At 42.3% G+C, this 12,334-nt stretch overlaps 1 protein-coding gene across 4 annotated transcripts in view; it reads left to right on the top strand.

Annotated features, from left to right (window-relative positions):
- The window catches only part of HERC1 (HECT and RLD domain containing E3 ubiquitin protein ligase family member 1), a 423,490-nt gene that overhangs the window by 295,243 nt on the left and 115,913 nt on the right, over nt 1-12,334 (top strand). For all 4 annotated transcript variants that reach the window (XM_033919754.1, XM_033919753.1, XM_033919752.1 and 1 more), the window contains exons 54-55: nt 997-1,197; nt 2,972-3,102. In XM_033919754.1, coding sequence (XP_033775645.1) covers nt 997-1,197; nt 2,972-3,102 — 332 coding nt within the window. The remainder of the gene's footprint in view (nt 1-996; nt 1,198-2,971; nt 3,103-12,334) is intronic.

The raw sequence follows: 12,334 nt of genomic DNA, 5'->3' as shown, positions 1-12,334 counted from the left end.
AATCTCGTCACTCTTTTCTGAACCCTCTTGTGTATCACCATGTCCTTCTTAAGGTACGGCGACCAGTATTGGACGCAGTACTCCAGATGCGGGCACACCATCGCCCGATACAACGGCAAGATAACTTCTTTCGTTCTGGTTGTAATATATGTGGCACTTAAACCAGCTATGAAGAACTGCATAAGGATAAAATGATGTTTTATATTGGCCTGTTTATACTGTTATCTTAACCGATAAAATGCTGAAAATCAGCAAGTGCCAACTCTCCCCCCAAAATACAGTGCTCCCCCGTGAATTCGCAGTCCGTGGTCCTGGTCATTCACGGTATTTTCCAACCGTGAAGGGGAGGCAGGAGAGGGCAGCCAGAGCTGAATGTCAAAGCAGCTCCTAATTGGTGAGGCCCAACTTCAGTACAGGAAGAGGTGATTGGAGCATACAGTGAGTGATTTTCTTCACTCGCTGGTGCTCCGGCTGCCCTCTCCTGTCTCCCCTGCCTAAAAACCATATTTGCAGTTTTTCGACATTCGCGGAGTTCCTGGAACGGAGCCCCCGAGAATATCGGGGAAGTACTGTAGTTGATTTTGGCTTGGCACTAATTGGATTTTTTTAGTGGCACACTCTGGTTAAGTGCTGCTGAAAATACCCGGTATGCCCTAGACAGGCAATTTAAATTGCCCAGAGCCTCTCCTAGCCATTTAAATCATTTTGAATATCATGACCATAATTTTTAAGCTCCTAAATTAAGAAGGCGAAAACTTAGGTTTCTTGGTTAGGTTGAAGCTAGGACACAAATTTAGGAGTCTAACTTAGAAGCAAAAATTTGAGAGCAGCTTTTTTTTTTTTTTTTTAATTTATTTATTTATGTACATACGGCATATTAGGTCCTGAAATTATAAATCCTTTGGAGATTTGTATATCATGGTTAATATTTAATAGGGGAGGCTCTTCAATGTGTAATGCTACATAAAAAAAATTATTTTTCTTTTTTCTTTTCAGGAGGAAAAGGACTCATAGACATTCAGCCACATTGGGTCTCTGCTTTAGCTTGGCCAGAAGAGGGGCCAGCAGTGACCTGGACTAATGATAATCTTGAGATGTTGTTAGTAGGGCGCGTGGATGGATCTCTTGGTCTAATTGAAGTTGTTGATGCTTCAACTATGCACCGTCGGGAACTTGAGCAGTGCTACAGGAAGGAGGGTAGGCAGCTGAGTTTAAATATCCAAACTGTTACTGAATGGAGATATTAAAAGTTAGCAATTCTCTAAAGTAGCACATAGAGGTAGGTGCCACCTGCGTGCATCAACGGTGCCATTTAACTGACAGGCGCTTATTTGCATTAGGCACTATTCCATAAGGGAGTATCTAAGTGCCATGGCACCTAACTGCAAGAGGCACATATGTGAGAAGGGCATGGGCAGGGTGTGGGCATGCCTCACAGTTACATGCATAGCTTATAGCAGAAGTCCTCAAATTCACTCCTCAATATCCACAGCTCAGTCTAGTTTTCAAGATTTCCACAAGGAATATGTTTGAGACTTATTTGCATTTAGATCTCGCACATATTCCTTGTGGAAATCCTGACAATCAGACTGAGTTGTGGGCCTCGAGAACTGGATTTGAGGACACCTGGCTTATAGAATGGTAGAAAACTACACACAGTACTTGGCACGCCAACTTCCATCTGCGTTGACATGATGTAAGAGGCCCCTCCAATGCCAACTTTACGCTATTATTCAGTAACTAAATATGCCATTATAGAATTGATACTAAGCATCCAGCTTTGGAGCATCTAGACAGAGTTGCAAATTTATAGAATTGCCCTTAATGGCTTAATTTTATCTGAGTTTGCAGAATGAGATAAGTCTGCTCCTTAAGGATATTTAGTTCAACTTGTTATTGAGCTGTATGATGTATGTCAATAAAACAAGAATATGACAACACTAAAGAATTGGCTAACACACCTTGTCCTTGGAAAAAAGTCTAAAGGAGTGAAACAAATCTGTAAATATGTAAATGATGGACTTCAGTATGAGCCCTTGTTGGATCAACGTAAACCTCTGGCTCAGGCAATATCTCAAAAGGTGACCAGCACCAGACCATAGTCTAAATGAGAATAGCCTCATACATCATATAGTCCATACAAAATTGATAAATGTGTAAATCAAATCACACTCCCAAAATCAACACATAGACTTTTACACCAAGGAAAAGGGGTTATACAGGCTTAATACATGAATACACTCCCTGAAAAACCACCCAATAAACAAAAACCCACCTAATAAATGATTTTGGGAGTGTGATTTGATTTACACATTTATCAATTTCGTATGGACTATATGATGTATGAGGCTATTCTCATTTAGACTACGGTCTGGTGCTGGTCACCTTTTGAGATATTGCCTGAGCCAGAGGTTTACGTTGATCCAACAAGGGCTCATACTGATGTCCATCATTTACATATTTACAGATTTGTTTCACTCCTTTAGACTTTTTTCCAAGGACAAGGTGTGTTAGCCAATTCTTTAGTGTTGTCAAATTCTGGATATTATTGGCTATTATCCAATTAGAGTTATATTATTGTGCTGTTTTGTCAATAAAACAAAACAGTCTTTAAAAATCGGCTCTTGGAGCCGAAACTGCATTCATTCTGTAAGTGAGATTTCCAAATATGCCCTCTATTTTACCTTTTTGCAGCCTGCCCAAATAGGTACAAAGTGCATGAGCACTTAAAGAGAAAACTTTGGGCAGTTTCAGGTACATGTTATAAAAGTAAGATTATTTGAAAATTACTTGTCATTTATCGTAGTCTATTTTATTAACCTACTTTAGCTTTCAAAGATCAGATGAAGGGGGCACCTCCTCTTTTACTTTTAAATTAGACCATAATATATTTCTGACCCTATTCAGTAAACTAGGAAAAATGTTTTTCTTGAATGCATCCTTCAGTTATTCTGTTTGTGTTTCTCCACAGCGGCGGTCACCTGTATTGCTTGGTTAAGTGAAGACAGACAATTTGCTGTTGGTTATACTGATGGCAAACTGATCATTGGAACAACAGAATCACTGGAAAAAGGAGGAATTGTTCTAATTGACGCACATAAGGTACAATAACTTGTATCCTTAGTCCTACCACTTTTTATCTTAGAGGTTTAGTATAACATGTCCCTTCTTTAAATAAGCCACCTTAAAATCAAGATATTATATAATAAGATCCCAAATGGGCATATATACCTTTGTCTGTTTTTCAGATTTTTCAATCTAAAAAATGCAGTTTATAATGCAATAAAATAGGAGTTTTCATTAATCTGTTTAATCACTCTACACTTTCAATATGAAAGAACAAATGTTTAAAGAATAACTAAAAGTAAGAAGCCAAATTATCATGATTGCAGAAATATTCACACTTTTCATCATAGTAAACCTAGATTGCCTATTTCTTTAAAAAAGTGCCTTAACAAGACCCTTAATATCTTCCAATCTTAGTCGATGAGCTAATTCAAATATATTTAGATGAAGAACTGAGCTGTTTATGAAGAGAATCTAAAGCAAAGATCTAAACATTGCAGAACACAGGGATGCAAAAGAACGCTGGGATAAAGTTATTCAAAGGTACAGATTTGGGAGTTACTTAATCCTTCACTGCCCCAAGTACATTAAATAGATTGTGAGCTCATGGGACAGATAGGAAAAATGCTTGAGTACCTGTATGTGAACCGCTTTGAAAGTGGTTGTGTAACTAAAAAGAGGCGGTATACAAGTCTCTATCTCTTATCCCCTTATCTCTATTTTAAATGTCAGTGTTTGATGTACATTTGCATACTGACAGGTTCATCATTGTAAGGTTGAAGCAATTGAGCACCATCAAAACATTGCCTTGACCAGGCCAACCCATCAAAGTGAGGCCAAGATTACTTTAGAAGAAAACAGAGGCCTCTAGCAGGGCTAGGGGAAATGTTGACTTTTCTTTTTTTTTTTTAGTCAAGGTTTGTTTATTAAAGTTTTACAAAAATACAGAATAAGGATGAACATTTCCAGTATATGAGGAATAGGCAGTACAACAAACAAATGAGTAAGCAATCATAAGTCAAACTTAAGAAGAAATGCTCTAGTAAATAACAATTCAAAACTAACACAAGAGCGTACCTCTTAGCTAATATTGGCATCCTGATAAATACAAACAAGCATGAATCTGGTTAAAACAATATAAATAAAGGAAAAATATCAGTGTACACTGAGGGAATGAGATGACAACACCAAAACAATACATGAGAAAAGCAATGCAATTGATTATGACAAAAATGAGAGGGAAAGAGAAAAACAGAAAAAAAAAGAGAGATAAAAGAGAAGGAGAAAGAGAAGAAAGTGTGGAAGCGGAGAGATCAAGACAGATTAGGTTGTAAGTACAAGTGTAAGGAATTCCATTTAGATTGAAAATGGAGAAACCTGTTAGAGGATTTAGCCAAATATACTTCGGTCCTGTAAATAGAGCACACCAGGTTCCACCATTGGGAGTGTGAAGCCTTAGACAAATCTTTCCAGGAAGATAATAGCACCTTAAGAGCTAGGGAAAGTAAGAGGTCCAGGAGGAAATAATCAGAGTCCAGTATCTTATCAGTTAGTGAAAAGGACTTTAGTAAAAGCATCTGGTATGTCAAGGGGATATCTATATGAAAGATAGAGCAGACCGTACCCCACACAGAGGTCCAGTAAGAATTAATAGAAGGGCAGGAATAAAGAAGGTGTTTTAATGTACCCTCAGATAAATCACAAGTCCAACAATTCTTAGAAAAGGAAGGATTGATGCGATGAGATTTTACAGGGGTCCAAGGGGCTCTATGAAGTAGGAAAAGCAAGTGTTGGAGAATAGAGGTGGATCTAGAAGTATGAAAGGTAGATTTGAAGATGGAAGTCCAGGCCTCCTCAGATATAGAAATCTCTAAGTCAGTCTCCCAAGCGGATTGCAGGGAAGATAGTGGAGAGGGTGAGAGGGACTTTAGAAATTTGTAAAAGTGAGAAGCAGTATGTCCCAGTGCTAGATATTGTTTGGTAAGCGTGGCAAGGGTAGGAGTGGGGGAGAACACAGTTGACGTGAGTCCTGTTTTTTTAACTGAAGATTTCAACTGTAACCATCGGTAGAAGTTCGACTGAACAATTGCAAAAGAATCCATGAGTTCACAAAAGGTAAGAAAAGTCCCATTTGGATGGCATATGGACCCAATATCCCAAATTCCGTGAGTGTACCAAAAGGGCCATGAAATAGAATTTCCATCAATTCGAATAAGTTTATTATACCAAAGGGGACAATAAGCAGATTTATTCCATGGAACTTCCAGCCGATGGTCAAGTTCAGTAAGAACTTTATAAGTTGTCCATAAGATGGGATTTTTAGTCAAATGAGGTGGATTCGTTGTGCCCATTAATCGCATGAGAGGAAGGGGAGATACAAGAGAAGATTCCAGTTGTAGCCAATTGGGTATGTCTATAGGAGAAGAGGAGGAGATCCATTCTGCTCCCTGGCGGAGAAGAAATGCTTTGTGATAGCAGAGGAGGTCAGGGAAATTAACACCCCCTGACTGGGAGGGGACTTTCAGTTTTTGGAGAGAGATTCTATGGGGTTTATCATTCCAGAGAAAGTGTGCTAAGATAGATTCTGCTTGTTTGTAGAAGACAGGAGAGAATAGAAGGGGAAACATATTAAAGATATACGTTATTTTGGGAACAACCATCATTTTAATAGTATCTAGCCTACCCCACCAAGACAAATGAAGCGGAGACCATGCTGCAAGGGTGGATTTAATCTGAGTAAGAAGCTTAGAAGTGATTAGCTGTGTGGAGGATCTGAGATCCCTATCAAATGTTAAGCCCAGATATTTAATGCCCGAAGATACCCAGGTGATGGGTTGTGAAGGTATGGAAAAGGGAATACATAGGTCATTGAGAGGCATGATTTCAGTCTTATCTCAATTAATTTTATATCCCGAAAGCGTGGAGAAACTATTGATTAGTCGAATTAGGGAAAGCAAAGAGGATTCTGGATTAGAAAGATACAACAAGACATCATCTGCATAGGCCGATATTTTAAATCCGATATTTGCTATTGTAATGCCCCTGATGTCTGAAGAATGCCTAATAGCTGCAAGCAGGGATTCGAGGGCCAAATTAAATAACAGAGAAATGGGACACCCCTGCCGTATACCTCTGTGTAGAGTAAATGGAGACGAAGTGTCATCATTCACTATGAGTCTAGCGGTGGGAGATTGGTATAATATGGAAACCATGTGAATAAAAGGTTTTGGGAAACCAAATTTGGAGAGAACAGCAAATAGTTAGGACCATTCCACCCTGTCGAACGCCTTCTCCGCATCCAGGGAAACCAACGCTGAGGAATTAGCGGTAGACAGGGTGGAGTGCAGTACATGGCATAATAATCTAGTATTATCAGCACCATACCGACCCTTTAGAAAGCCAACCTGATCCCTGTGTATAAGTTTAGACATAACAAGTTCCATACGGAAAACCAAAATTTTAGCATAGATTTTGTAATCTAGATTCAGTAATGAAATAGGGCGATAATTCTTTACAAGTTGAGGATCTTTATTTGGCTTTAATAAAACCACAATGTTCGCTTCGAGGAAACGGTGCAGGTTGGACGAGTTCGCCAGGAGACTTTGATAGTATGAATGAAGATGAGGTATTAAAAGAGGGGAAAATGACTTGTTGAATTCCGATGAAAGGCAATCAAGTCCAGGGGATTTAGCAGGTGGAAGTGAAGTGATGGCTCGGGCAATTTCTTCAGGAGAGACTGGTTGAGCTAAAGATTTTTGCTGAAGTTCTGTAAGAGTGGGTGAGTCAAAAGAATGAAGAAAGTTGTTAATATCAGCATCCATCGATGAGGTCTCAGAAGTGTATAGATCCGCTTAAAAGGATCGAAATTCATCCAGGATGTCTTTAGTGGAGGTGTGCAAATGACCATTGCTGGATTTAATGTGGGTAATTCGGTGTTTGGAGCGACGTCCTTTAAGGTAGGTTGCCAATAAGTGTCCGGCCTTGTTGGATGAAGCATAATAAGTAGCTGAACGACGAAAAATTGTAGCTGATGCCATGGAGCTGAAGATTTCGTTATATTGGAATTTGAGTCATTGTAGTTGCTTATATAGCAAAGAATCATAACTGGCATATAGACGAGTCTCATGGGAGTGAATATCTAGTTCCAATTGATGAAGCGTAGCTTTTCTCTTCTTGAGTTGATATGCTGAGTAGCTGATAATCTCGCCTCGGAGCCATGCTTTGTAAGATTCCCATACAATGAAAAAGTCCATATCTGGTGTGATATTTGTATCGAAGAAAATGCGAGATTCTTTGTTAATATGGGAGAAAAAGGACTCATCTTGAAGAAGGAAGTTATTTAATTTCCAATACCTAGATTTGGTCAGGGGAGACCAGTTGAGGGAACATGAGACCGCCGCGTGATCTGAAATAGTGATGTCATGTATTGTAAAGGAAGTGACACAATTAACTATGTCTTTGGAGCTCAGAATATAGTCAATCCTGGAGAAGGAATGGTGAGGCGCTGAATAGAAAGTGAAGTCTTTATCTGTGGGGTGGAAAATTCTCCATATGTCTGACCATCCATATGTTTCCATCAAATGAAGGACTTCTGTCCGGACTCTGAGCTTGGCTGGACGACAGGAGGAGGATCTGTCTATGAAGGGATCCAGTGGGAAATTGAAATCCCCCGCAATTACTGTGTCGGATGTTAAAGAAGAGGTGCAGACAGTCCGGAAGTGTTGGAAGAAGGCGGGGTCGTCAGCATTAGGAGCATATATATTGAGGAGCTTTAGAGGTTTTCCGGAAATGGAGCCCTCAACCAGGGACCATCGGCCACTAGGATCAAAGTGATGTGAAGAAAGCTGGAAATTTAGTGATTTTTTCATCAGAGTTATGACCCCATTTTTCTTGTTTAGGGCAGGGGCTGCAAAGCAATGCTGAACCCAACCTCCGGACAATTTCTGAGCTTCCTCCAGACTAAGATGAGTCTCTTGAAGCAGGCATATATCGGCATTGAGATGCTTAAGATAGTGCAAAATTTTTTTCCTTTTGATGGAGCTGTTGATTCCCTTGACATTCAGAGTTACCAAATGTATATTAACCATGGAAATGTGTGCACAAGATCAGGACGATGGTTGAGAGAAGAGCGGAGGAGTGGCAGTCAGAACAATGATGAGAATTAGCTTCCAAAATATGAAAAACTGATGAAAAAATGTAGAAAAAGGAAAAAAGAAGAGAAGACTCATGCTTGGAACGTGAGCAAACAAGATAACAAACAAAGAACCATAGATGGGATCCCATGCTGTCAAGAGGATCTCAGCTTCTTCCTCTCTGGAGCCCTTATGACTATAACATGAAGTTAAATGCAGCTCCCAGGAGAGATGGAGGAAAAGAGTTGTGAAGTATGTTAATTCAGGTCATAGCTCCCACTGTATCATCCAAAAAGCGTTGTAGGTCAGATGGTTCATCAAAGTTTTTAGTGGTGTTATGGTACGTTACCCGCATTCTGGCTGGATAAAATAATCCGTATTGCGCCCCTATGTTCTTGAGCTGGGGTCGCATAGCTAGGAAGGCCTTCCTTTTTTGTGCTGTGGTTTTAAAGACATCAGGAACGAATAATATACGATTACCATCCACAGTCAGGCCAGAGGATGATTTGGCAGCTTGCAGGATTGGTATAGCTTGCGGGTACCTTAGGAGTTTCATTACTATGGGCCTCGGCGGTTTAGCTGGAGCCTGCGGACCCGAAGGGACCCTGTGAGCAGAGTTCCCGCTAAGCTGCGTTGGCCTGCGCTCACGCACAAAATATTACATCGCAGCGCACAAGTTTCTCTTCACAGCGCACACACGCGTCGCAAATTTCCCCACAATTGCCATGCTTCGGTTCCTCTTCTTCCTTCCTTCCTCCCCCCCCGCGGGACCCTGCGGCACCATCAACTCTTACTCCCTCTAATGTCGGCCCTGCAGCTCCAGACTTCCTCGCACCTTCTCCCCTCCCCCTTTGGATCGCTATTATTTTAAATGTTATAGCCGCGGAGCTGTATCCATCAGTGGAGATGTCTAACCTCGGCCTGCCCCGGAACTCTTACTGCAACAGTGACTTCCTGTTCCTGCCTAGACGGGCGGCTGCTGCAGTAAGAGTTCCGGGGCAGGCCGAGGTTAGACATCTCCACTGATGGATACAGCTCCGCGGCTATAACATTTAAAATAATAGTGATCCAAAGGGGGAGGGGAGAAGGTGCGAGGAAGTCTGGAGCTGCAGGGCCGACATTAGAGGGAATAAGAGTTGATGGTGCCGCAGGGTCCCGCGGGGGGGGGGGGGGAGGAAGGAAGGAAGAAGAGGAACCGAAGCATGGCAATTGTGGGGAAGTGCAGAGCTGCAGGAGCTGTTATAGCCGCGGAGCTGTATCCATCAGTGGAGATGTCTAACCTCGGCCTGCCCCGGAACTCTTACTGCAGCAGCCGCCCGTCTAGGCAGGAACAGGAAGTCACTGTTGCAGTAAGAGTTCCGGGGCAGGCCGAGGTTAGACATCTCCACTGATGGATACAGCTCCGCGGCTATAACATTTAAAATAATAGCGATCCAAAGGGGGAGGGGAGAAGGTGCGAGGAAGTCTGGAGCTGCAGGGCCGACATTAGAGGGAGTAAGAGTTGATGGTGCCGCAGGGTCCCGCGGGGGGGGGGGAGGAAGGAAGGAAGAAGAGGAACCGAAGCATGGCAATTGTGGGGAAGTGCAGAGCTGCAGGGAAGAGTGTTGCGGTACCCAGCTGGAGGGAGAAGGAAGATGAGGGAGGGAATTAAAGGAGATGCCAGGGCTTGGAGCGTAGGAGGAAGGTATGCCAGTCTAAGGGAAAAGGAAGGGGGAGATGTGAGAGCATGGAGGGGGAGCGAAAGATGGAAGAAAAGGAAAGGAGAGAGATGCCAGAGAATCAGGGAAGGGGAGATACCAGACTATGAGGAGAGGTGTGGGAGAGGGAAGGCGAGGAGAGAGATGCCAGACCAATGGGGTGAAAGGAGAGATGGAAGGGGGAGGCATACAGTTTCTGGAAGGGGCATAGAAGGAGAGAAGATGCCATATAGGGGAAGAGAGACGGCAGACAGTGGATGGAAGGAAGAGAGTTACAAGAAGATGAGGAAAGGAGAAACCACAGAAGACAAAGGTAGAAAAAAATTTCTATTTATTTATTGCTTTAGGAGACATGTGTCACTGTTTCTGTGAAGCATTGTATGCAGAGTCCAGCTTCTTGCTGGTTCAATTTAACCTTTGTCTATGTATTTTTATTTTATCCCCCCTTTTACAAAACTGTGAAGCGTTTTTAGCACCAGCCTTGGTGGTAGCAGCTCTGATGCTCAGAATTTTATGAGCATCAGAGCTGTTACCTCCGTAGCTAAAATCCACACTACAGTTTTGTAAAAGAGGGAGGGGTTAGTTTGTGATTACATATTCCTTACTAGGCGAAGGTGTTTTCTGTGTTCTGTGTGTTTTCTGTTAGGATTGACGGTGTAGGATTGATCTGTGCTGGTCTGGCTTGTTTAGTTTTACAATGGGTGTATTGATGTACTGCTCACTGCAATATGTAAGATGCTGCCTTTTCCTAGGTACTCATGTGTGACGTGTGGTTTGTTACTAAAAATCATGTTTTTCTTACAGATGGGGGGGGTGCCAAAAAATGATGGGCCCCGGATGTTACATATGCTAGGTACGCCACTGTATGTAAAGATACCAGAAAGCTGGCGTAGCAAAAACTTCTAAGTTTTGAGTATTTAACCCTCCCACAATCTCACGGGCACTCGTTTCAAGTTTATTGAGATTTTGATTTAAACGCAATATCAAATATTTTCAATGCGTATAACAAAAATAAATTTGGGGAAATAAATAAAACCATTTGAACCAGTGTTCCCGCTAAGCTGCGCTGGCGCACAAAATATTACATCGCAGCGCACACGTTTCTCGTCACAGCGCACAATCGGAAGAGGCGTACGGCAGATGGCAGGGCGGCGAGAGGAGAATCGGGCGAGTTGGCTCATAACTTGCTGGCGCCCGATATTTTTGGCTCACGGTGAAAAAAGTTTGCTCACAACACCCGCCCGCTTAGAGGGAACACTGCCTGTGAGCCCTCTCAATTTCTAGCTCCGGGAGAAACTGAAGTTTTAATGTGGAGGGGATAAATGCATGTAAAAAAGCCAGCATGTCTGTCCCTTCCTTGGATTCTGGAAGCCCAATAAGTCTCACATTGCTTCTACGCATCCTGTTAGAAATATCTTCAATATCTTTTTGCAGTGCAGTTACCTTGAGCAGATCACGTCGAACTTCCAAGTATTGTGAATCATGCACAGCGAGACGTTCCTCGGTGAGATCAATTCGTGCGTTTTGCTGCTTGATTTGGGTCATAATGTTGCTGATTTCATTTTTAATATCAGCTGTAGCTGCAAGATTTTCTTGCATCAGATCTCTTAAAATTTGAAGATCCTGGGTGATAGAGGTGCCGTTTTCGATGGCGGTTGTTTGAGAGGCCTTTGCTGGGGAAAGCGGCTCGTGTTTCGAGCGTTTGGGTGCGCGGTTGCCGTGCTCGTAGACGGAGCGGCATCCGTTCTATGCGGTTTAGAGGCCATTCCGATTGCGGATTATAATATTTGCTGACCTGAGCGGTTCCTCTCTGGGGCTTTAAAGATGATTTTAACGCCGGGCTGCAGCGGAGGAAGCGTGCTAAGCGGCCATCTTGGACGTAGGCATGTGACACCCCCCTTGACTTTTCAACCATTTCCAGATTACTCCACCGGAGAGGAAAGAAGAGCCAAGCCTCAGACTGCAGTGCAAAAAACAACAAGAGGCAATGGAGATGTCACAGCCAACTGATGGATACAAGTCTTTTATTTGAAGTGAAACGACTGAAATATGCAAAAACAAACAAAGTCCCGACTAGGATCCAAGTTTCGGCCACTGTCACCTTTCTCGGGGACAATATCAAGTGCGTCGGCATCTCTATTTCACGGACCTGTGTAGGAGGATTGCAAGAAATAAGTCATTGCTGAAGAAGAGCTGTATGATGGAGGATACTGGAGCACATGTTGAAATCTTTGTGGTCTGATGAGACCAATTGGAATTTTGAACATAGTGCTAAAATGATATGAATGGCATGAAACAAACACAGCATATCACTCTGGTAGCATCCATATGGTAAAGTATGGTGGTAGCAGCCTTATATTGTAGGAAAACTTTATAACAATTGGGGCAAGGGTAGCTTTTGAAGATTGAGAGAAAGATGGATAGCTCAATATAGAGGCA

Source organism: Geotrypetes seraphini, chromosome 14 (genome assembly GCF_902459505.1).
Source record: "Geotrypetes seraphini chromosome 14, aGeoSer1.1, whole genome shotgun sequence".
NCBI classification, from domain to species: domain Eukaryota; kingdom Metazoa; phylum Chordata; class Amphibia; order Gymnophiona; family Dermophiidae; genus Geotrypetes; species Geotrypetes seraphini.
Note: the sequence above shows the minus strand (reverse complement) of the source record. Positions and strands in the feature narration are given on the sequence as shown.